The sequence below is a fragment of the Erythrolamprus reginae genome, chromosome 2 (genome assembly GCF_031021105.1).
Source record: "Erythrolamprus reginae isolate rEryReg1 chromosome 2, rEryReg1.hap1, whole genome shotgun sequence".
In the NCBI taxonomy this organism is placed as follows: domain Eukaryota; kingdom Metazoa; phylum Chordata; class Lepidosauria; order Squamata; family Dipsadidae; genus Erythrolamprus; species Erythrolamprus reginae.
The window spans coordinates 75,775,142-75,797,661 of record NC_091951.1 but is presented as its reverse complement, the minus strand read 5'-3'; the positions used below and the strand labels follow the sequence as shown (position 1 = coordinate 75,797,661).

The window sequence follows — 22,520 nt, the reverse complement described above, 5'->3', positions numbered from 1 at the left end:
AATCTAGGATAGAACCAACCTAGAACTAAGGAGAAATGTGACAGTTATAACAACTAATCAATGGAATGACTTGCCTCCAGAAATTGTGTATGCTCCAACACTGGAAGTTTTTAAGAAGAAATTGGACAATCGTTTGTTTGAAATAGTGTAGGATCTCCGGCTTGAGCAGGAGATTGGGTTAGAAGACATTTATGATCCCTTCCAACTCAGTTATTGTTATTAACTTCAAATTCGAGTTTATAATCCAGTATTTTTCTCCCAGTCTCTTCCTATCTTTGATGTTTGAGAAACCAGACACTTCATATGTTTTTTCACTGTCTTTTCCATTGTCTTCTTACTGTTCTCCTCTTTGTCCTTTTGATGGTTTAGGAAGCCTTCTGGCTTCTGTTAGAGAACTTCTTGTGAAAAGTATTTCAGATTGTAGTGGATTTTTTATATCAATAGTAATAATCTTTTCCTTTCTGCTCTTCCCTTTATCAGATTTTAGCTGCTTTAGAGAAGGATGAACAGGCTCGAAGACAACGGCTGCGAAGTAAGTTGGAGCAGGCAATTGACACAATGGCTCTAAGTAGCTGAAAAGGCCGAGTTGTTGTTGCAGACTTCCTAGCAGCGGAGGCTAAAAGAGAAAGCGGCAAGCAAGTTGCAGCAGCAAGAAAACACACAAGATAAAATTGGGGCTCAGCACGAAACAGTGCACAGAGTCTGCTGCGTCTTTGAACCTTTTGCACCGATTGAACAGAAGAAAATCAAACAATCCTTTAAATCATTATTATCAAAGCAAATTGAAACAATGTAAGGACCTTTTTTTAAAAGGAGCGACTGACGTGGCAAAGAACATGAGAGACCCAAGATGTGTGAGAAGAGCCGGGGGGAAGAAATTCCAGCTGAACTGCTACTGTCCCTTCCCCACCAAGGCCTGCCCCAAATCTGGCAAAGGAAGGTTGGGGCATGCACTAACTTCTAGGGCAATGTTTTTACATTATGTTTTTTCTTATAGCAGGCGGGTGGGCAGTCTTATCGTTTTTCCCCCCTTCTGTATTTGCTTCAACTCCCGCTTTGACTGGACAACTCAACTCTTCAATCCACTCCTCCTTTCTTTCTCCCTGGCCTACTGCCTCTAGTGTTAACTGCTAAATTTGCACAATTTTCACAAGCTAATGCTGTCCTTTTAGGGACTGAAAGAATAGGGAGGGAGGAGGAGGTTGCAAATCTGCAAGAAATCTTCACAAGGATTCCCCCCTCCCACAACAAAATATTGGTGTGGGATAGGAACGAGGGTGAGTAGAACCTAGAGAAGCAGTCCCAGGCCTCCGTTTTATTCTTTCTACAGTTCGCCCTGTGCCACTTTAAAACGTTACCGAGCACAGGCCAAACGAATGCTTTCGTTTTGAATGCTGCTTAAGAGTGTGCTGGAGACTTAGAAACAGAGAGGCAAAACGTCTAAAAATAAAAAAGAGGGATAGGCACATATGGAAACAATCTCACCTAAAGAAAGATGTTTCTCATCTAAGAAGCAATGCAACTTCCCAATACACCTTGCATTGGATTTTTATAGAAGTCAGAATTTGCTTTTATAAGCAGAGTTTAACAACTCTCTGAAAATTGCCCCCTACTCCGTTTTCCTTGTATACGCACACACGCACATAGACACACACCCCTCCATGTGTAAGCTTTCCATTTAGAGGTCGAGGGTACTTTCAAAGACGTTCTCCATGTACAAGTGTCATATAGCCAGAGAGAAAGAAGATATCTAATATAATAGCTCAATACTGCAAAGGAGAATGTTCAGGATAAGCAAGATCATGCAGGCAGTTTAAAAAAAAGCTTCTTTTTTTTTGCATTTTGAAATTGCATTGCTCCACCTCATTCCACTGGCTCTCCCAATGGCAGCATTAAGCCTGGTGATATGATCAGAAGGGCAGTCTTTATTCCAAACAGTTAAAAAAAATAGTGTTCCCACATGCAGTTGCAGTTTAGCCCAGATAAATATGGCACGTCGGTTCCAGCATTGTTTTAGGTATATATGTGTGTGTGTGTGTGTGTGTGAGAGAGAGAGAGACATACAACTCTTCCAAATCCTGTTCATAGCATCCTCATATCTTCATCAGATTAATTTACCTATGGACTGCATGCAGTCCTGGACAGTTACAGTAGTAATATGGCCCCCAAAAAATCATAAACCTTCCATGTTATTATGTGGCTTATATATGTTGTCATCAATGTGAAAAATTAGGGGTTCCATGGAATGCCTTGGAAATCTATAAAATTCCAAAAATCAAAGGATGAAACATTTTTGACATTTCCCAGACATTCTCTGCAATGCAAAAAGGCAAACCGGAAAAGTATAAAATACTCCCACTTAAATCCCATTCTAGCCTTTCTTGTTGCAACATGTAAGTCAATACTGGTCTTTTTGTCTTGGTTATTTATTTATTTTTTTCAGTAAGGAAAAACTTTATTTTGTGTTTCTTCTTTTATTTTCATATACAGTAATCCCTCGCTACTTCGCGGTTCATCTTTCGTGGATTCATTACTTCACGGGTTTTCAAAGGGGGCTTGAATCCATTAAATCCATTGGAAATTTTAAATCCATTAAACATTCATAAAATTCTTCTACAGTACTACTGTACTCTATTAAAGAAACTGGTAGGATATCACATGTAGTTCCAGCTGAGAAACATTATAGAATGACTTTTTAATGCAAAGGATGGGTTTTTAAAGTCCAAATACTTGTTAAATACATTTTTAAAAAAATCTTTCCTCTACTTCACGGAAATTTGTTTTTCACGGGTGGTCTTGAAATGCACCCCCTGCGAAAAACGAGAGATCACTGTATGTCATTGCAATAAAGGGTTAGGTTAGGGTGAGAGCCTAAACCTAAACCTCCTAACCCTAACCCTTTCCATGTTGCTCTTTTCATGCTTTTCTTAAATAGTTCTTCTCACTCTGAATCAGGGATTTCATTTCATTCATTTCATTTCATTTATTCGATTTGTATGCCGCCCCTCTCCGGAGACTCGGAGCGGCAAACAAATGTGGGATGGGCTGCTGGGAGTCTGGAGAACCTCTAGGTATGATTCTGTACAGTTTGGAGAACCCCCAAATCTCACTCCTGTCTGACCCCGCCCACCCTGCCCCTCCCCTCCCAAAAGTCCCCACACAGCCCATTTTGGATGCAGGTAATTGCAGGGTGCATGTAGAGGCTCAGGGAGTGCAAAAAACAAGCCTACTGGAAGTTTGAAACGTTTCCGGCCTCCAGTGGACCTCTGTTTCTGGTCTCTGGAAGGCCTCTGGAGCATGGGGAGACTGTTTTCATCCTCCCAGAGGCTCAAGGAAAGCCTCCGGAACCTGAGGAGGGCAACCTACTCCTTCCTGTTATGGTGCAAAAGGCTGACTATGCAACAGCAACCAAGCAGAGGCCCCCTTGCTAAATTTTTTGAAGCCCATCTCTGCTCTACATAATGCATGCTATTACATGCAAATTTATTTATTTGTTTATTTGGATTTCTAGGCCGCCCTTCTATGGAGTCAGGGTGGCTTACATAGTAAATCAATATAATACAAAGTAGTACAAACCTTAAAAACAATGTAAAACCCAATCTAACCACACACACACACACCATACTAAAAACATTAGAGTAACACTCATTCACAATCAATCATTCATAGTGCTGGCTGGAGCTTGAGGCAATGCTCAATGATCCCAAGCCTGCCGGCAGAGGTGTGTTTTTAAGGCCTGTGAAAGGCCAGGAAGATGGGTGCAGCACGAATCTCCAGGGGGAGATGATTCCAAAGGAATTCGGAGCTGCCACAGAGAAAGTGACATTGCTTAGCTGACGGGACCCGGAGAAGGCCGAATCTGTTAGCTCTAACCGATGGCTAGGATACAATGTCTAGGGAAAGTATAGAGTGTATCAAAATTACACAGGCACTTCATACTTAGCTTAGAAATGTCACCCATTCTTTTGCTCACATGTTTTTTTCCTTGTTTTGTATTTTACCTTTTATAATCAAACAAGATAAATGTATTTCCTAAGCATTCCATTCTATACAAAGCCAGCCTTTCACACTTTTGCGGCAACATATACGCTAACTGTGTTACATTTTTAACATGCAGCCCAAGACTATTCCACTTCGCTCAGTGTGAGCCAGGCAAGCCAAAAGGTTGGACAATCATGCTTCAAGGCAAGAAATAATGGCTAGGCCACCAAAGCTGAGCCTGCAACCAAGTGCTCTTTGTGCGCAACAAAATATTATGTGAGAAATAGACGTGAAAGCAGAGATTGATAGTTTGGCCCATGAGAAGGAAAGAGAAAATGTGGCTCTTTAATTGTGCAAAGGTACAACCATTCAGGATCATTTTTGGTAGGCTGATATCAGCGATCGGTTATGATCTCTCCAGAAAGTGTTTGGATGGTTGCTTACTTGTTAGAAACGTTAAATGATCTATGACCAACACAATATTCTCATTCCCAGTTTATTTGCTTTGGTTATTTTGCCACCCTGTTTGTTTAAGCAGGGGATAAATAATAATCTCCATAGGAACAGCATAGGGTTGTGTCCTTGCATTTAATGTTAGTGCCTAGGTTAGCAGAAAAGTACCAGAAAGGTCACTGCCCTCTCTCCACCTCTCCTACTTTCTATTTTCTCCTATTCCAACCATAAAATTGTAATTCCTTTTGTAATTCTGTTTCTGAGCATTACCTGATTCTGGGGTTGTTGATTAGAAAACAATCACCAGGGGAAACAGATGCCAACATTGAAAAACAATGGAAAATCTGTTAAAAACTGAGCAGAGTGTCTTGGTTACTTGCTTGTTCTGTAGGCTGAATTAGACATCTCCCATACGATTTAAAAGCAAGCCTTCCTTTATTGCTACCATGGAGATTTCCAAGGTATCTTGTAATGTTTTAGAATGGAATGTGTGTTCCTTTGTCTCGTCTTGGCACAGTTTATTTAGAAGGTATCCTCAGTTAAAAGCACAGACCTTATACAGGTAGTCAAAATGATGTATGACCATTCGTTTAACAATCAAAGGCATGATGGTGCTTTCATTGGGATGCTTCCTGAATTCTGTTTCCTTTTTCCTTCCCTTTTGTCATTTATTTCTTCATCATTCCATCAAATATTCCACTCTCTGCATAAAAACATTCAGTTCTATTCTGCATGTAAAGCTTTTGACTATCATTTTAAATTTACCAGTGTGTTGAAGTCACTGCCCTAATTCCACTCAGGTGACCAAATCCACCCAATTTTCAGTCTTCACCTATCTGCCTATCAAGTACCAATAAATTGAGCTGCTCTCTCAACCTACCTAGTGTTGAAAGAGAAGGTACTGTAAAACACACCAAGCCTGATCCTACCTAAATAAGTGGAAGAGAGAGATGTGATTTGTGTGTGTGTGTGTGTGTGTGTGTATACACAAAAATATTACAATCTAATTTTTATGCCTCAGTGGAACAACTGTACAATTTACTGGAGGAGTTGAAACAATATCAAATGTGGCTTTTTACACTGGAAAATACCAAATGGAAAAAAAAACATTAACATTCCTCACCAATAGAACAATCCTTTGAATATACATCTCAAATTGCTTTGTAATTTTTATTTTTAATTATTTCTTTAATTAAAGAGGAGGAGAAGGAGAAGACAATAAAATAAAACAAACTAAAAAAAATATCTGTGGAGTCCTGAGATAATTCTGGATCCATAAGACCTGTGGGCTGTTGCATGACTGTGATAGAATTTAGTCTGAGTTAATCTTTTTTCAAAAGAAAAAAAAATCAAGTGTTGAATATTAGAGGTTTTGGTTAGACTTTTATTTTTTTGAAATTTTGGACTTCATTTGTCACTCCTTGTACAAGAAATGAAAAAAAAGAATTAATGTAAATTGTTTATTTCTGGAAAATGGTACTCAAATAAGTCTTAAAGGACAGCTAAATGTTGCTGCACAGGAAGGATACCATAATGGTTTAGTGGTGCACGTCTCTTGAGACTTTGACTATAAACACTATATGATTTATGTTCCTCGCCATGGCTTATCTTTCCACTTTACAAATTGTATCATGGATCATAAAGAAGCAAATTCGGCTTTGTGGTTTCACGTGATCAGAATCTTCATCTGTTTTGATTAATACAAAGAATTTCTTTTTTAAAGAAGTTACATGTTTTTTTCAGGAGCTGCTTAGAATCGTAGCGCTTAAGCTTGAAAAGGAACTTGGAGATCAATTCATCCAACTTCTGTTTAAACACTAGCAAAAAGAGGCGGTCTGTTGTGTTATTGAACAGCTTTTAAGATTAGGATATTTATTCAGTTTAAATCTACCTATCATATTAATCCCTCATTTTTTTTTTCATTTTGCATCCTGGAACAACAATTCTGCCCTGTCTTCTGTGTGACAGCTGTTCAATATGGCAATCATTTGTCTCTCCCCTTCTCCAGGCTAAACATTTCAACTGTTTCTTGTATGTCTTTCCTTCCAAGCCTTAGTTTCTCTCCACTGGAAGTGCTTTAGGTTGTCAATATCCTTCTTAATATGGAATGCTCAGAACGGGACACAAAATTATAAATGCATACCAATACTGAATAGACGGGAGCAATGTTGCCATGTTACTTTTGATACTACAATCTAAGATTGCATTTGCCTCCCCCCCCCCCCCATTTTGCAGATGTATCACATTTTTGGCCATGTTAGCAAAATCCCTCCAGATCCATTTTGCATATATTATGGCCCAGTATGCTCTCCTCCCCATTTATATCCATACTTTTAATTTGTCCTACCCAAACATTACATTTGTCCATGTTAACATTCACTGTGCTAGTTTCTACTCATTTTAGCTTGTGAAAAATCTTCCTGATGGTTAAGTATTTGTTACCCCATCATCTTTGTGTCATCTAGTGCTCATAAGGGTATTTTACAGTATATCTCTGGTCCAAATCATGTATAAGTACGTGGAACAGCAAACATCCTGAAATGCAGCATTTGTTACACCAGCCAATATTTATTTCCAGCTAAATGGTTAGCCAATTAGATTTCTTGGGTACAGTCGTTCAATTAAGGCCCTCTCCAACTGATAGAATAATCCACTAAAATCCCATGAGATTCTTTTCTGAATGCTTTCCTGAAGTCAAGGGAGACTATGTACACACCATCCCCATTATGACCAAACTGATCACCAATATCAGTTTGTGTCACATCTCTTATTTTTGACAAAGGCATGCTGGAGTTTCCTTGTGCATATTTGTTTGATCGTAAAGTAAATCAATATTCAAGTCACATCCCATAGAATGCAAAATTAAGTAAAGAGATCGGGGGATTTATTCTTTTTGAAAAATTTTGCTTATGAAACAGCTTGTTTTTCCCTTTATTGGCCTTGATTCAACTAAACCTTTATCATTGTTCTGTGGCAATGATTTGACTCTTGGGGAAAAGAGTCCTTGCCAAATATAAACAAATAGAATAAAATAAAATAAAAATGATGATGGTGAAGTGTGTGGAAAAGTCAACATTTTTCTGTATCTTCTAGGTCAGTGATGGCGAACCTGTGGCACGGGTGCCACAGGTGGCATGCAAAGCCATATCTGCTGGTATGCGAGCCGTTGCCCTAGCTCAGCTCCAACAGGCTCTGGGAGGGCATTTTTGGCTTCTAGAGAGCCTCATGGGAGATGGAAGAGGGCATTTTTACCCTCCCTGCTCCAGAGAAGTCTTTGGAGCCTGGGGAGGGCAAAATACAAGCATACTGGGCCCATTAGAAGTTGGGAAACAGTCCATTTCCAGCCTCCGGGTAACCTCTGTGAGGTGAGAGAAGCTGTTTTCGCCCTCCCCAGGCATTGAATTATGGGTGTGGGCACTCACGCATGTGCGATACCACACACCGACACTCTTTCGGCACCAGAGGAAAAAGAGGTTCGCCATCACTGTTCTACTTCTTTGCCAGGTGGACAAACAACTTTAGTTAAAATAGCTGAAATGCAATAAATTGATAAGTGTATAGCCAAGTCTGTTAGACTAATCTTATTGGTGAAACAAACAGATCTTGAATGTATTGCATATTTGCAGGCACGATGACAGACCAGCGAATGCTTTTTCACATGCAAAGGCTTCACTCGAGATAGAAAGCGAGATAGATCCATTATAGCAATATTCAGATGGGGCATGAAAAAAGCTGTTCATCCCCATCACTGCTTTGCACTGAGAGATGCATCTGTATTTTGAAGGGTGGATGGGGGAGGTATAATTATCTGGTGTCCTGTCTATCAGTTTGTCTGCTATTTAAACAGAGTCAGCCACTTTCCAGACGGTGCCTGAGGCAAAAGAGAAGCTCAGTGGCTGTCCCATATAACAGGAGAAAAATATATTGACAAGTAGGCAACTGAACCCAGATGCTCATCTTTCTCGCCATGGTGCTTGTGGTTTCACAGAGAATAAACAATTGTTTGTGCGACCACACATTCCTCCTATATTTCCAAAGGGTTTATAGTCAGTTTCATAAGGGATCACTCTAATGAATAAAGAGAGCATCCCTTTAATCCTATTTGATTGCAGTTTTAGACTCTGCGCTATTAGGATCTGAATGGTTGTATAAAAACCCCAACATAGAAACAGTTCCACACTGCCAACAGTTACCCTAGACTTCTGGGGATTGTCTGTTCACTTGATGTCACCATGCAACTTACAGTGTTGACCATCCTTGCCTGCCAATGGCAATGTTCACTTTCTTGTGTTACACTAATGGGGGGGGGGTTTCTTGGAGATATAACCTGTGCTTATCTGGTTGCCCTTTTTAATTCAGTGTCTCAACTTGGTTAAAATACATCAATATGAACGCAACCCTGCATGCATTTTATGTTCAATTTCTCTCCCAGTCTTCCCATTCTAAGTAGTCGGTATTTTTGCATGCAAAAGTATTTAAATAATCATCTCACCTGACAATGGTTCTGTTATTAATCCTAAGAGTTCATTGAATACACGAGGAAGGTTGATATATTGCTGAAAATTTTTAAACTGAAGTCATAACACCCACTTGGGCAGAACTTACTAGGCCAACATCCTTACGTCCCTTTTTAATATGGAAATTTAATATGAAATATTTTAATATGGAAAATACATATTTTGAAACATTAGACCAATTTTCTTTTTCTTAGTGTAGCCTTTTGATAGCATCTCTTTTTTTCCCTAGTTGGTAAATGAGGCCCATTGTTGGCTATACCCTCCAAAGTTAGCTTATGTAGCAAATTCATACTTTATGAAGTTATCTTACAAAGTGGTTTTCCTAATGAAGAAATTGTTTAAAAAGCTAGGCATCTTTGTGGGCAATTGATCATTTTTTCTTCTTTGTTGTTCACTTACCCTGCCTTATTTAACTACTGTATATTGAAGGTCAGCATACTTCTGATACCAAAATTCCTAAATGGATTGAGATCCACAGCCTACTCCTCCTCCAATTCTTTTAAATATCTGGCTAGCTCCTCATGGATTACATGGACTTTTCATCTTATTCTGTAGGACCATTCTTGTATTCCTAAGCAATGGTTCTCTTAGCTTTTCACTTCTGTTGATGTTGTCTAAGCTGTCCTTTCTTATTTCCACTTATTTCTCTGGAGGCTTTGCTCTTTTCATATAACTGTTTGTAGTTTCTTTCCTATTAAGAGTGGGGATTAACAGTGAGGAGCGGCAGAATGAATTTACTTTCCACAAAGTATAAATATTTTATTAGATTTTTCATCAGATTATATTGACCCTTGATGCACCCAGTTATATAAATACTCTGCCAAGATAATGTCAGATGCTTTGACTGCAATATTGAATCCCCAGAAGTTTCTGTAGTTAAGCAGCTATTTTAACTGTAGTTATTCATGTCATTACAATAGGCAAGATATTTTGATCTGCCTTTTGATTGATGCTCAAATGAGCACAGAAAGTTGTATACATAAGCAGGAAAATCTTGGATTAACATGTCTTTACAAAAATCCTTCAAAAGCAAAACAGTGGAATGTTAAAATGGCAATCCTGATACTGAATAAATAGAGATTATCCAACACATTTTTCTAAGCAAAGTTAACTCAATGATTTCTAAAAGCAGCAACTATCAGAAACAAAAAAAGAGTATTTATCATGCCACTACTTAAATTTGCACTTAAGCATTATGCCAATTGATTGCCACCAACTTTATTTGCGATTCCCTACCAATAAATCTAGTATCTACTCCAGCATCCATGACTTGATAAATTTTCCATGATTTGAATACCTTTGTAGGAAAAAAAGAAGAAGCATTTGAAATACTGTTGGTTCTTCAGGGACTAGTTCAGGTTTTACTTTCATTGTTCATAAGCCTACTCATATTTCATTTCCTCCCTTTAGTCTCCCATCCCTTGCATTCTTAAATATAAATGCAGCTTTAGGACACAATGAGAATGAGTTGAAGGAGCAACTCGGTAGAAAAATGAGGAAGGCACTGTGTTTAATAAATGATCTGATCTCAAACTGCACACTTCTGAGAGAATGACTTGAGAGAGCAAATTTGAGACCGCTTTTTTGTTCCCTTAAACCATTGGTTTTCTTCAAAGTTCATCGAGTTCTAACATAGGAAATCCCTCAACAAGTGAGAATGACAAATCTGTTTTCTTCTATTACACCCCCAACCCCAAATGTGCAAAATTACGGAAGTCTAATAACGTGCACCAAATCCCATCCATGTGAGCTACACACTCTGGACCAGGGGTAGGCAAAGATGGCTCTTCTATGACTTGTGGACTTCAACTCCCAGAATTCCTGAGCTTAACTTGCTAGCTGGGAGTTGAAGTCCACATGTCATAGAAGAGCCAACTTTGCCTACCCCTGCTCTGGACCATTTACCTAGAGTAGAAGGCACTGGTTCTACTTTTATCATTCAGACAGACAGCCTCGAAGGACAAAGACTAGCTCCGTGCAGCAAGGTTTGCAATTTAACCCAGGTTCCTTTTGCACATATGCTCCAAGAAAAAGTATACAGGGAGTAAGTACTTCCAGCTCCTTGGAACTGGAAGGTTTGGGGATCGTTCCCAACTGTGGGATAGGGGAGTGGGTACACTGGACAAAGAGAGTGAGCTAATCCCTTTTCCTCTTGCGATGTTCCTCTTTTCAGCACTTTTGGTACTTCTTTGGGCTGAAAATATATTCCAGCACTGTAGGGCACTGCCACTCACACTTATTTCTAAGGAATGTCAAGGCTGCAGTTAACTGTCCTTTAAGAAACGGGGAAGGGGGTGGTATGGGAGGGGAGGCAGAGAGGAAACCATTAAAAAAAAAACCTGAATTTTAATAGTAAACTTTAAAAAAAAATCATAACTTTATGTGATTGTTTCAGACTTGAAGCAACTGTGCCAGTATGGCAGGTCGGCACCCTTTGATTGTGTAAATATCCTGCTATTTCTTATTTTAATGTTCTTCAGATTTAGTACTTGTAAATAAACACGCACATTAAGAAGAGATTAAACATTTTTGCTATAGAACGTGTCTCGTCTGGCTTTGTGAATATTGGGCTTTGGTTTGGGAGAAACCATTGCAGCCAAGACTGAACAGGCTGCAGGAACCTGTACACATGTTCAGTCTGGGCTGCAATGTTTCGTACTGGCCAATCATTCCTTTATTTGAGCCTCAATGTGATCTTTTCTACTTGTTCCAGCATTTTTGGTCCTCCATTGTAGGCCCTTGATGCTGAAGCAAGCAAATTGTATATCATTTGAGGAAAAAACTGATAATCCATGCTGGATCTGGGACCCCTGTTTTGCTTAGAAATATAGAAACATAGAGGTCTGACGGCAGAAAAAGACCTCATGGTCCATCTAGTTTGCCCTTATACTATTTCCTGTGTTCTATCTTAGGATGGATATATGTTTATCCCAGGCATGTTTAAATTCAGTTACTGTGGATTTATCCACCACGTCTGCTGGAAGTTTGTTCCAAGAATCTACTACTCTTTCAGTAAAATAATATTTTCTCATGTTGCTTTTGATCTTTCCCCCAACTAACTTCAGATTGTGTCCCCTTGTTCTTGTGTTCACTTTCCTATTAAAAACACTTCCCTCCTGGATCTTTCCTAGAAGAGTTAATAATCATATATGAATCTCTGGGTTCCACAGGTCTGAATTAGAAGGAATAAACTGCTTGCTCTATGGCAGTGATGGTGAACCTTTTGTTCCTTGGGTGCCGAAAAAGCATGCACGTGCACTATTGGACATGAGCAAATGCCCGCACCCATAATTCAATGCCTCGGGAGGCTGAAAACAGCTTCCCCTGCTCCCTGGAGGTCCTCTGGAGTCTGGAAATTCCCTGCTTCCCAACTTCTGAGGGGCCCAGTAGGCTCGTGTTTTGCCCTTCTCAGGCTCCAAAGGCTTCCCTGGAGTCGGCGGAGGGTAAAAACACTCTCTCCCACCCCCTGGACGCTCTCTGGAAGCCAAAAACACCCTCCCAGAGTCTCTGCATGAGCCAAAAATCAGCGGGCCGGCACACACATGCACGTTGAAGTTGAGCTAGGCAATGGTTCCGGTGCCAGCAGATAGGGCTCCGGATACCACCTGTGGCACCCATGCCATAGGTTCGCCATCACTGCTCTATGGAATACATACCTTTCCTATGCCAGCTCCTCCATTTTTTTCCCAATGGCACAATGTAGTGTAGCCCACTGGGTGCCCCTAATGCTGCTGATGATATCCCAATTGGGATAACCCACCAGCATCCTACTCTTGATCCTTATCTGACTCTCCCTTTCCTATCAACAGCTAATGTCTCCAGGTTTTTCATGCCCTTCCACTATTTCTGTCCATGAAACACTCATCAAAGATGCCTGTTTCACTGTAGGCAACATAGTTTCTTGCACAGATTATGGTAATATCGCACGGAAGTGACTATCTGATCTCCATGATCAGCAGTGGGATTTTTCTTAAAAATACCTCGCTTTAATCCCAGTTTAATCTATAAAAAATTGAGTGTATGGTAGTGTTCCAATATCTAAGGGGTTGCCACAAAGAAGAGATCAGGACAAGAAGTGAATAAAAACTAAGAAAAGATCCACCTAGAAATCAGAAATTTCCTGACAGTTAGAAAAATCAGTGGAACAGTTTGATTAGATTAGATTAGATTAGATTTATTGGATTTATATGCCGCCCCTCTCCGCAAACTCGGGGCGGCTCACAACAATAATAAAAAACAGTACATAATAACAAATCCAATGCCCACTAATCTAATTACAATTTAAAATTAATAAATTCATAAAAACAGTCCCAATAAATATAAAAAACAGGCACACAGTCAATCAGTCAAATGGCAAAAACAACAAGTTTGCCTTCAGAAGTTGTAGCTCAGTAGCGGGTTCCTACTGGTATGGTCAATGCCATTGTACCGGTAGCAAAAATGGAATTGTGCATGCAGCTCCGAGTCTCTGGCAGGCATGAACGCACATCCGAGTGAGATTTTGCTTTTGCGCATGCACAGGAAGCAAAATCTCATGACGGGATGGACGCGTATGCGTGAGATTTTGGAGATTTTTTGCTTCTGCGCATGTACCTGTTGTAGATGCTCCATCATTGGAATCTTCTCAAGAAGAGACTAGACAACCATTGGTCTAAAATGTTATAAGAGGTTGGACCAGAAGACCTCCATCCTTTTCAACACTATTATTTTATTTATTTTACATTTTCAGACATGACATGAATGGTGCTAGGGATCTGAAGCCCAGAGGTTATACAGAGGTTTCTCTGCTGGTAAAATAAAACTGTACAACAAGTTCTTGTAAAAATTCAAACGGCCACTCAATTTGGAACGTATGAGTAACACAGAATAATCGGCTGAAAGTGAGCTGATTCACCTGATCCTAGGAGAATGTTTCTGCAGGAACAGAAAACTTTCTTTCCTTAGATGCATAGTAACAGGATATAACAAGCAGGAAACAAGGGGCTACTGGAAAGCTTGCCTGCAAGTCCCTTGCAAAAGGAGGCTGTCAAATGGCCGTTTGCAACATGTTCTCATCTTAGATCTGACGCTAAATGTGCATCCATCTAAATAATTCAGATCTGTCTAGACAAATCAGGCAATAAATATATCTTTGGCCTAAACTGTTACTTATTATGGGAGGATGAGCCACAGTGGAAGTCAACATTCTCTCTCTCATAGAAACATAGAAGACTGACGGCAGAAAAAGACCCCATGGTCCATCTAGTCTGCCCTTTTACTATTTCCTGTATTTTATCTTACAATGGATATATGTTTATCCCAGGCATGTTTAAATTCGGTTACTGTGGATTTACCAACCACGTCTGCTGGAAGTTTGTTCCAAGGATCTACTACTCTTTCAGTAAAATAATACTTTCTCATGTTGCCTTTGATCTTTCCCCCAACGCATGTTCCCTCTCCATGCATGTTTCTAGAGCTAGGCCAGTGATTGTTTGCTCGGGTGCCAAAAGGGCATGGGTGGCAGTGCAAACATGCATGCCCACACCCACAATGCAGTGCCCTCCCCCTGTGCATGTGTGGACAACCCCTCCCCTGCACATGCACGCAGGGTTCACTGAAGCCTCTGGAGCCTGTGGATGGTGAAAAATGGATTTCAGCTGATTTTGGGCTCTCCAGAGGGGGAGGGGGAGATCGTTTTTGCCTTCCCCAGGCTTCATGAAAGCCTCCGGATCCTGTGGATGGTGAAAAACAGCCCAACTGGAAGTTCGGAAATGAACTTCCAGCTGGGCCATTGGGCCATTGTTTTCACCCTGCCCAGGCTTCAGGATGCTTTCATGAAGCCTGGGGAAGGCAAAAACAACCTCCCCCAGTCTTCTGGAAGGCTGAAAATCAGCTAGCCAGCACACACATATGCTGGAGCTGACATAAAGCCACACCTTGTGTGCCCTCAGATACGGGTCCATTTGCCACTTGTGGCATGCGTGCCATAGGTTTGCCATCATGGGTCTAGACCAGGGGTAGGCAAAGTTGGCTCTTCTATGACTAGTGGACTTCAACTCCCAGAATTCCCAAGCCAATCATGCTGGCGCAAGAATTCTGAGAGTTATTTATTTATTCATTCATTCATTCATTCATTCATTCATTCATTCATTTATTTCAATTTTTATGCCACCCTTCTTCTTAGACTCAGGGCGGCTTTCAACATGTTAGCAATAGCACTTTTTAACAGAGCCAGCAGATTGCCCCCACAATCCGGGTCCTCATTTTACCCACCTCGGAAGGATGGAAGGCTGAGTCAACCTTGAGCTGGTGATGAGATTTGAACCGCTGATCTACAGATCTACAGTCAGCTTCAGTGGCCTGCAGTACAGCACTCTACCTCCTGCGCCACCCTGGCTCATCATATAACTTTTGTCCACATGTCATAGAAGAGCCAACTTTGCCTATCCTTGGTCTAGGCTAACCATCATATCATTGCACCATGATAAGATTCTTGACCTTCTTACTGACTCCTGTCCCAGCAAGTTCTACCTCCTAGTTTGGAACCACACACCATATTAAACCAGGAAGTTGCGCAGCAAAACAACTATTTTGATTTTTGTAACTATTCCTGTATATTTATCACATGTTCATATCGGTTAATAATCCTGCCTCGGAGATAAACCTCAGCTGCAGAAAGACCATACAGAAGAAAAGTTTGAGAGGGAAGAAATGAACAGGAAGAGGATAAAAAGGTGAGGATAAGGTGAGTTGACTAAGTTATCCTCAATATTGTCTCCTTTTTTTTTAGAAAAATAGGTTTATTTTTATTTATTTATTTATTTACTTACTTACTTACTTACTTACTTACTTACCTACCTACTTTATTTATTTATTTATTTATTTATTTATTTGTTGGACAAGTATAGGATAGTAGCTTGTAAAAGCATAACATAAGTAGAAAGTAATGATAAAAGAAGACAATAGGACAGTAGGACAGGGACGGTAGGCACAATGATGCACGTATGCATGCCTCTTACAAACCTCAACTGTAGACAATCTAAGGTTATATTAAAACTATAGATCAATGGATTATAAAGCCAATGTGAAAAATGCATTGTTGCCTTAAACAAATTAAATGTGATTTGTTTTGGACCGCCAGCTCTACTGTTTTCAGTATTCAGATACAGTGGTACCTCTACCTACAAACTGCCTCTACTTACAAACTTTTCTAGATAAGAACTGGGTGTTCAAGATTTTTTTGCCTCTTCTCAAGAACTATTTTCCAGTTACAAATCCGAGCCTCCGAAACTGTAATTGGAAAAGGCAGGGAGAAGCCTCCGTGGGGCCTCTCTAGGAATCTCCTGGAAGGAAACAGGGCCGGAAAAGGCAGGGAGAAGCCTCCGTGGGGCCTCTCTAGGAATCTCCTGGGAGGAAACAGGGCCGGAAAAGGTGGGGATATGCCTCCGTGGGGCCTCTCTGGGAATCTCCTGGGATGAAACAGCCGGAAAAGGCAGGGAGAAGCCTCCATGAGGCCTCTCTAGGAACCTCCTGGGAGGAAACAGGGCCTCCACCCTCCCTGTGGTTTCCCCAATCGCACATATTATTTGCTTTTACATTGATTCCTATGAGAAAAATTGTTTCTTCTTACAAACTTTTCTACTTAAGAACCTGGTCACGGAATGAATTAAGTTTGTAAGTAGAGGTCCCACTGTACTCCTATTTGATGTTTTACTATTGTTTTGCTCTGAACTACTTCTCATTGACTTCGAATGGAGGTGGAACACTTGCATTACGGTCCGCATTGCATTGTCCTGTGCAATGTTTATGCTTTTGCCATGAAAGTGTTTTGCATCACCTGGCAATGCCCTGTTCCCTTTAGCTGGAACCTTATAGCTTACTTGATTGGCTTGCTTTGACACAAGGGGTGGGGAGGAAGGAATGGTAGTAAACTATCCCTTAGTCTAATTCTCTTCCTCCCACTCCACCAGAAGGCACCTTATTGTTTCTGGGTGATCTGGCTCCCTCCCCTTTTCTAAACAAAGCAGAACTGAGGAGGAAAAGCATCTGTCATCCCCTCTCTTTAGATTCAGAGAATCACTGAATTGGAAGGGGCTATTTAGTCCACTGAGCCCGGTCCTCTGCCCAGAGTAGGAATTCAAGTGAAAGCATCCCCAACAGATGGCCATTCAATCTCTGTTTGAATGCACCCAGTGAAGGGCAGCCCACTGCATCTTTCAGCGATTGGCTCTACTGGCTCTGCTGGCACTCTTTCTAACAAGTGTCTAGCTGCAATGAGGAAGAGGAGGAGGAGGAACAGTAGTGGATGGCCCCATGCCCAGCATGCTACGGAAACTTGGAGACATCCTGGCTAACCTTTCTAGGATGCTGCCTTCACATGGAATCACAGTGCAGTCTTGGAAAGTGCGCTTGGGGGAATCCCTCCAAACTGTGCTGTAATGTTAGAGCTTGTCTGCCCTTCACATAAGTGGGCCTATGTACCTAACAGCTTTCTGTTAATGCAGAATGTAAACAATGCCCTTTAAAAAAAAAAAAGTTACAGTGATGCAATTTTAAGAAAAGCTACAGATTATTATTATTATTATTATTATTATTATTATTATTATTAAGATTTGTATGCCGCTCCTCTCCGTAGACTCGGGGTGGCTCACAATAATAACAAAGACAATGTAAAAACAAATCTAATAATTTAAAAAAACACTAAAAACCCATTATTAAAAGCAAGCATACACACAAACATATCATGTATAAACTGTATAGGCCCGGGGGAGATGTCTCAGTTCCCCCATGCCTGATGGCAGAGATGGGTCTTAAGAACTTTACTAAAGGCAAGGAGGGTGGGGGAAGTTCTGATCTCCGGGGGGAGCTGGTTCCAGAGGGTCGGGGCCGCCACAGAGAAGGCTCTTTTCCTGGGTCCCACCAAACAATATTGTTTAGTCAACGGGACCCGGAGAAGGCCAACTCAGTGGGACCTAACCGGTCGCTGGGATTCGTGTGGCAGAAGGCGGTCCTGGAGATATTCTGGTCCGATGCCATCATGTATGTCCGTATCCCAAACTGAGTGCAGTGTGCAGGTGTGGTCTAACTAAGGCTTTATTTCAAAGGTAGGTGGTATAATTAGCCCAATTATTTGCAATCTGAGTCCAGTAGTGTTCCCCAACACTAGATGAATTTTCTGATGCTACAGTTGTTTATTATTATTATTATTATTATTATTATTATTATTATTATTATTAAATTTATGTTTATATAGTTACATTTATATAGTTGCACTTGTCATTAAAACTGTGGAGTCTGGCCTTGATGTATTTCATTTCATTTACTTAGTTAGTTAGTTAGTATGCCACCCAGTGAAGGGCTACCAATTTTTTTTACTACCACACTGTGGGCGTGGCTTATGCAGGACACCCTGCATTTTCTTCCAACATCTTTCATACAAATTGGGTCGTCTGGGGTGGAACTCCATTTTTGCTACCCCACTACGTTATCCCCTGTCCGGGAAGCAGTCCACCCCTGATGCCACCCAATTCTTGAAGGACTCTATTAGATTTTATCCTGCCTTTATTACTTTGTAAGTAATTCAAGGCAATGAATATACCTACTACTCCTGCCTCCTCTTCTTCTCTCCCCCCCCCCCAACAACAACCCCATGAAGTGCATTGGGCTGAGAAAGAGTGACTGGATCAAAGTCACCCAGCCAGCTTTCATTTCTTAGGCAGGACTAGAATTCACACTCTCCCAGTTTCTAAGCCAGAACATTAGCTACAATACCATATAGCCGCCTCTGGTGCAGGGTGTGGATGCAGTTCAGTGTCCACACAAATGAATGACAACATAAACAGGTGAGCTGAATTCCTGATTAGTTACAGCTGGCTGGGTCTCAGCATGTTAGCTTGTCATGCAAGTGGCCAAGTTGTGCTGTCACTGGCAGAAGATGAGTAGGAAAGGCACCCAACCAGGCCAGGCTCTTGATGTCAGTCCTTAAGGTACATGTCAGGGGATAAGCGGTTAATCCTTTTTCTCTTTGTAATTTGAGCCCCACATCCCCCCCCCCACATCCCCCTCTGTCTGTCCCTCACCAACAGAAGTTGCCTTCTTCCTCTGCTGAGAACAAGATGTAAAGAATTTCTTTTGCCTTGTCATGACAGGTGTGGAGGGTGGGAGGACAGATGTTGAAAGATCAACATGCTTATTTCATGAGAAAGGTCTTCCGATGGCTCCCCTAGCATTCAAAAGCCCATAGCCATGCAAATCACCCTATTAGTTTGAGAGATTGGCAAAAGTGGGAGAATAATTGGCAGACTAGCCGTCTCATTATCAAGCATGGGGATCAAAGAGACCAATCAATGGGGTTTGGCTTGTCTTTAGCTTTAGGCAGCTATTCTTTTTTTGCCTTTTATTTCAGCTCTTGCTTTTTTCTCAAATATTTCATTCTGAAGTCCAAGTGACTCGTCCTACTACCGTATTTTTTGCAGTATAAGACGCACTGGAGTATAAGACACACCTTATTGTTGGGGGAGGAAAACAAGGAAAAAACAAATCTGCCTCTATCTCCCAGCAATTTGCCTCCCAGCAACCAGCACAGATGATATATACTTATTGCTGTGTAGTGCTGTGCATGTGTGCCTGACCCATATAAATAGCAAAGAATTGGAGAAATGTATATTATGGGAGTATATTAATGCCAGCAGGTTTTTTTTTAATGTAATCACACTAACTCATAGGTCTACTCCAAACATGACTAAGTCAGGGTTTAACTCAGCTGCCTTATCTTAATATTAAACAGGACCATTGCTACATTTCAGATTATACTTTTACAGATCCTGCTAAAATTGATGTGGCTTTCTAGAATTATAGTTATTCTCTACGATTTAAAAAAAGATACAATAGCACTGGCCTCTTCAGATCAGGCACTTATTTTAAAAAGCTTTTTCATTTTGTTAAGTTGTCTAGAACAATAATAAAGCAGTCTTTAAAAAATAAGTCTTAATAAGCCAGTTTCAGCACAGTCTGATTACCACAAGAAAATAAGATTCTCCCTTGCCTCTCCCTGCCAGCAGTTTGCCTCAATACAGCTTTGTGGGCTTGCCTACAGCTTCAATCAAACAGCTGAGCATTGAGAGGCATATAACCAGTGGCTTGTGATAATCAGGCTCTGGGCTGCTTGCTGCAAGGAGGTAAATTGCTGACCAAAGGATGGGAGTGGCTAGGTGGGGCTACATTTGGTGTATAAGATGTAGCCATGTTTTCACCCTCTTTTGGGGGTAAAAATTTTCTTCTTATACTCCAAAAAATACGGTATTTTCTCCTTTGGACTTACAGTTTGGATAATTTCTATTTCCATTTCTTCACATTAAGAAAAGAAAATTTTCTCCTGCCAGCTTTAATGTGGAAAACTCAGATTATTTGAAAAAGGAAGGACCTTTCTTTCTGGTCCATTTTAAGAGGGTTCCACTATGAATCCATATTTTCTTTTGGAAATAAGAAGCCATGTTACATACATTTAGGATCAAGGATGTATCCAGATCACCATTCATAGCTCTAAACTCTCCAATACATACCATTCCATCTCTGATCCTGTTGTTCTGAGAATGGTAAAAATGCCACGATTTGATGTAACTTTTCATTTCCCCCTTCATCCTCTTCCTTTTCATCCTTTTCATTCCTTTTCACAGTCTAACCTTTTATCATAAGAAAGATGCTTGAACCCGCAACCATTTGGATTAGCCTCTGCTAAACTGTTCCCAACTCTGTTATGCAGGTTTTCAAATGTGACAACCAGAACAATACATAGTGATCCAAAGGCAGACAAAACACAAAATTGTATATATAGGCATACTAATGTTGGCATGTATATTACAGTCGCTTTTTAATGATCCCTGGCATGGAAGTTACCTTTTTCATGGACGCTGCACACTGTTGGCATTCTCATTAATCTATCCATCCACTATGATCCCAAGATCTTCTTTCATGGTTAGGTAGCTCAATCTATATGCGAAGTTAGTTCCCCCCACTCCACCCATCACTTCACTCTTAGGTAAGTAGAATTGTGTTTGCCATCTGGTTGACTACTCACCCAGTTTAAACAGATTCTTCTGGAACTCTTCAAGAGCACTTTCGGTTTTTACCACTGTGAATAATGGTACCATCTGCAAACATTACTACTTTATGCTTACCCCAAGGCAAGATCATTTTCATTTGAGAAACTCCATACTTTTGGCTTTTCAATGAGAAAATGGTCCAATCATCCTTATGTTTTTTTGCTTTCTGTTGTTTTTTAAGCAATTGGCAATGTATAAATGAACAACTCCCCATAGGTGCCTCTAAGGTAGGAGTATGTAAGGGATGTAACTATGTAAGTAGGTAGTGTATACAATCAAAGAAAAGAAATAAGGGTCATGATTTTACGACAGAAATCATGATTTATATTATTTGCATCTGATCTCACGAAGCAAATTTTCTCTCTGTGTGTGTCTCTTTTTTGTCATTGCAACTAAAAATGAGTACCTTTACCTCTGAGTCTTCGGAGAGGGGTGGCATACAAATCTAATAAATAATAATAATAATAATAATAATAATAATAACAACAACAACAACAACAACAACAACTATTATTATTATTATTGTTGTTATAATAATAATAATAATAATAATAATAATTATTATTATTATTATTATTATTATTAATTTTACCACTTTGTTCAAGAGCATTTTGAAAATATTTGTACAACACCAAAAGTCTATCAAGACTAAATTGGCAAATAAATGCCATAATACTAACATAAATAGATATACATCTATAAGCCAAGTGTCAATAATTTTACATTAGCAGAACTGCTAGGATTCTAGTAATCAGATCCAGCAAAGAAGCCCCTTACTAAAATGTATACAAGCTCTACCAATATGCCAAAATGAGGAGCATTTATGTCTAGCATTGCTTTATCTAGGAGTAAGATGCACTTCTATATTTACTTCATATTTTATACTGCTCCATTTCCAAAGACTTCTGTTTACAACTTAAATTCAAATAAATCCACAACTTCAATACTCTTTGAAGTTGGATTCATCTGTTCCCAAATGCCGTTCTGAAAAGCCATGTTCTCACATCTCTTTGGCAATGCAACAGGGAAGGTGTGTTCCCAATTTCTGGGGATAAGAGTTGGAGAGTTGGAGCACCACCGTTGAGAAGACCGAAGACTGAAGTCACTGCATGTTTTTCTTGGTTGTGGGATCTTCAGCAAACCCGCTCTATTCTATCACAGGGTGAGCAGTTCAACTCAGAAGATATATTTTCAGTTATAACCAGAATCCCATAAAGGCATATATATGGCAGACCCCCTCAAGAAATGAGCCATATGTCTTGTCTAGTCTTCCAGATTGTGTAAACATTTATTTATTTATTCAACTTCTATGCCGCCCAATCCCAAAGGGCTCAGGGTGGCTTACAAAATAATATAATACAATACAAAAAAGATACAAGCAATAAGAAGAAGTCAAATATAATATCTAAAACTAAACCCCATAATAAAACCCATTTGTATAAAAAAAGTCATAATCATATGCATAAATATCATTCATACAGTTTGGCCA

At 40.1% G+C, this 22,520-nt stretch overlaps 1 protein-coding gene across 5 annotated transcripts in view; it reads left to right on the top strand.

Moving 5' to 3' along the window:
* The window catches only part of PLXNA1 (plexin A1), a 471,845-nt gene extending 465,823 nt beyond the window's left edge, over positions 1 to 6,022 (top strand). For all 5 annotated transcript variants that reach the window (XM_070738367.1, XM_070738366.1, XM_070738363.1 and 2 more), the window contains exon 32: positions 481 to 6,022. In XM_070738367.1, the coding sequence (XP_070594468.1) occupies positions 481 to 576 (96 nt within the window). In that variant the 3' untranslated portion in view covers positions 577 to 6,022. The remainder of the gene's footprint in view (positions 1 to 480) is intronic.
* The last annotated feature ends 16,498 nt before the right edge of the window (positions 6,023 to 22,520 follow it).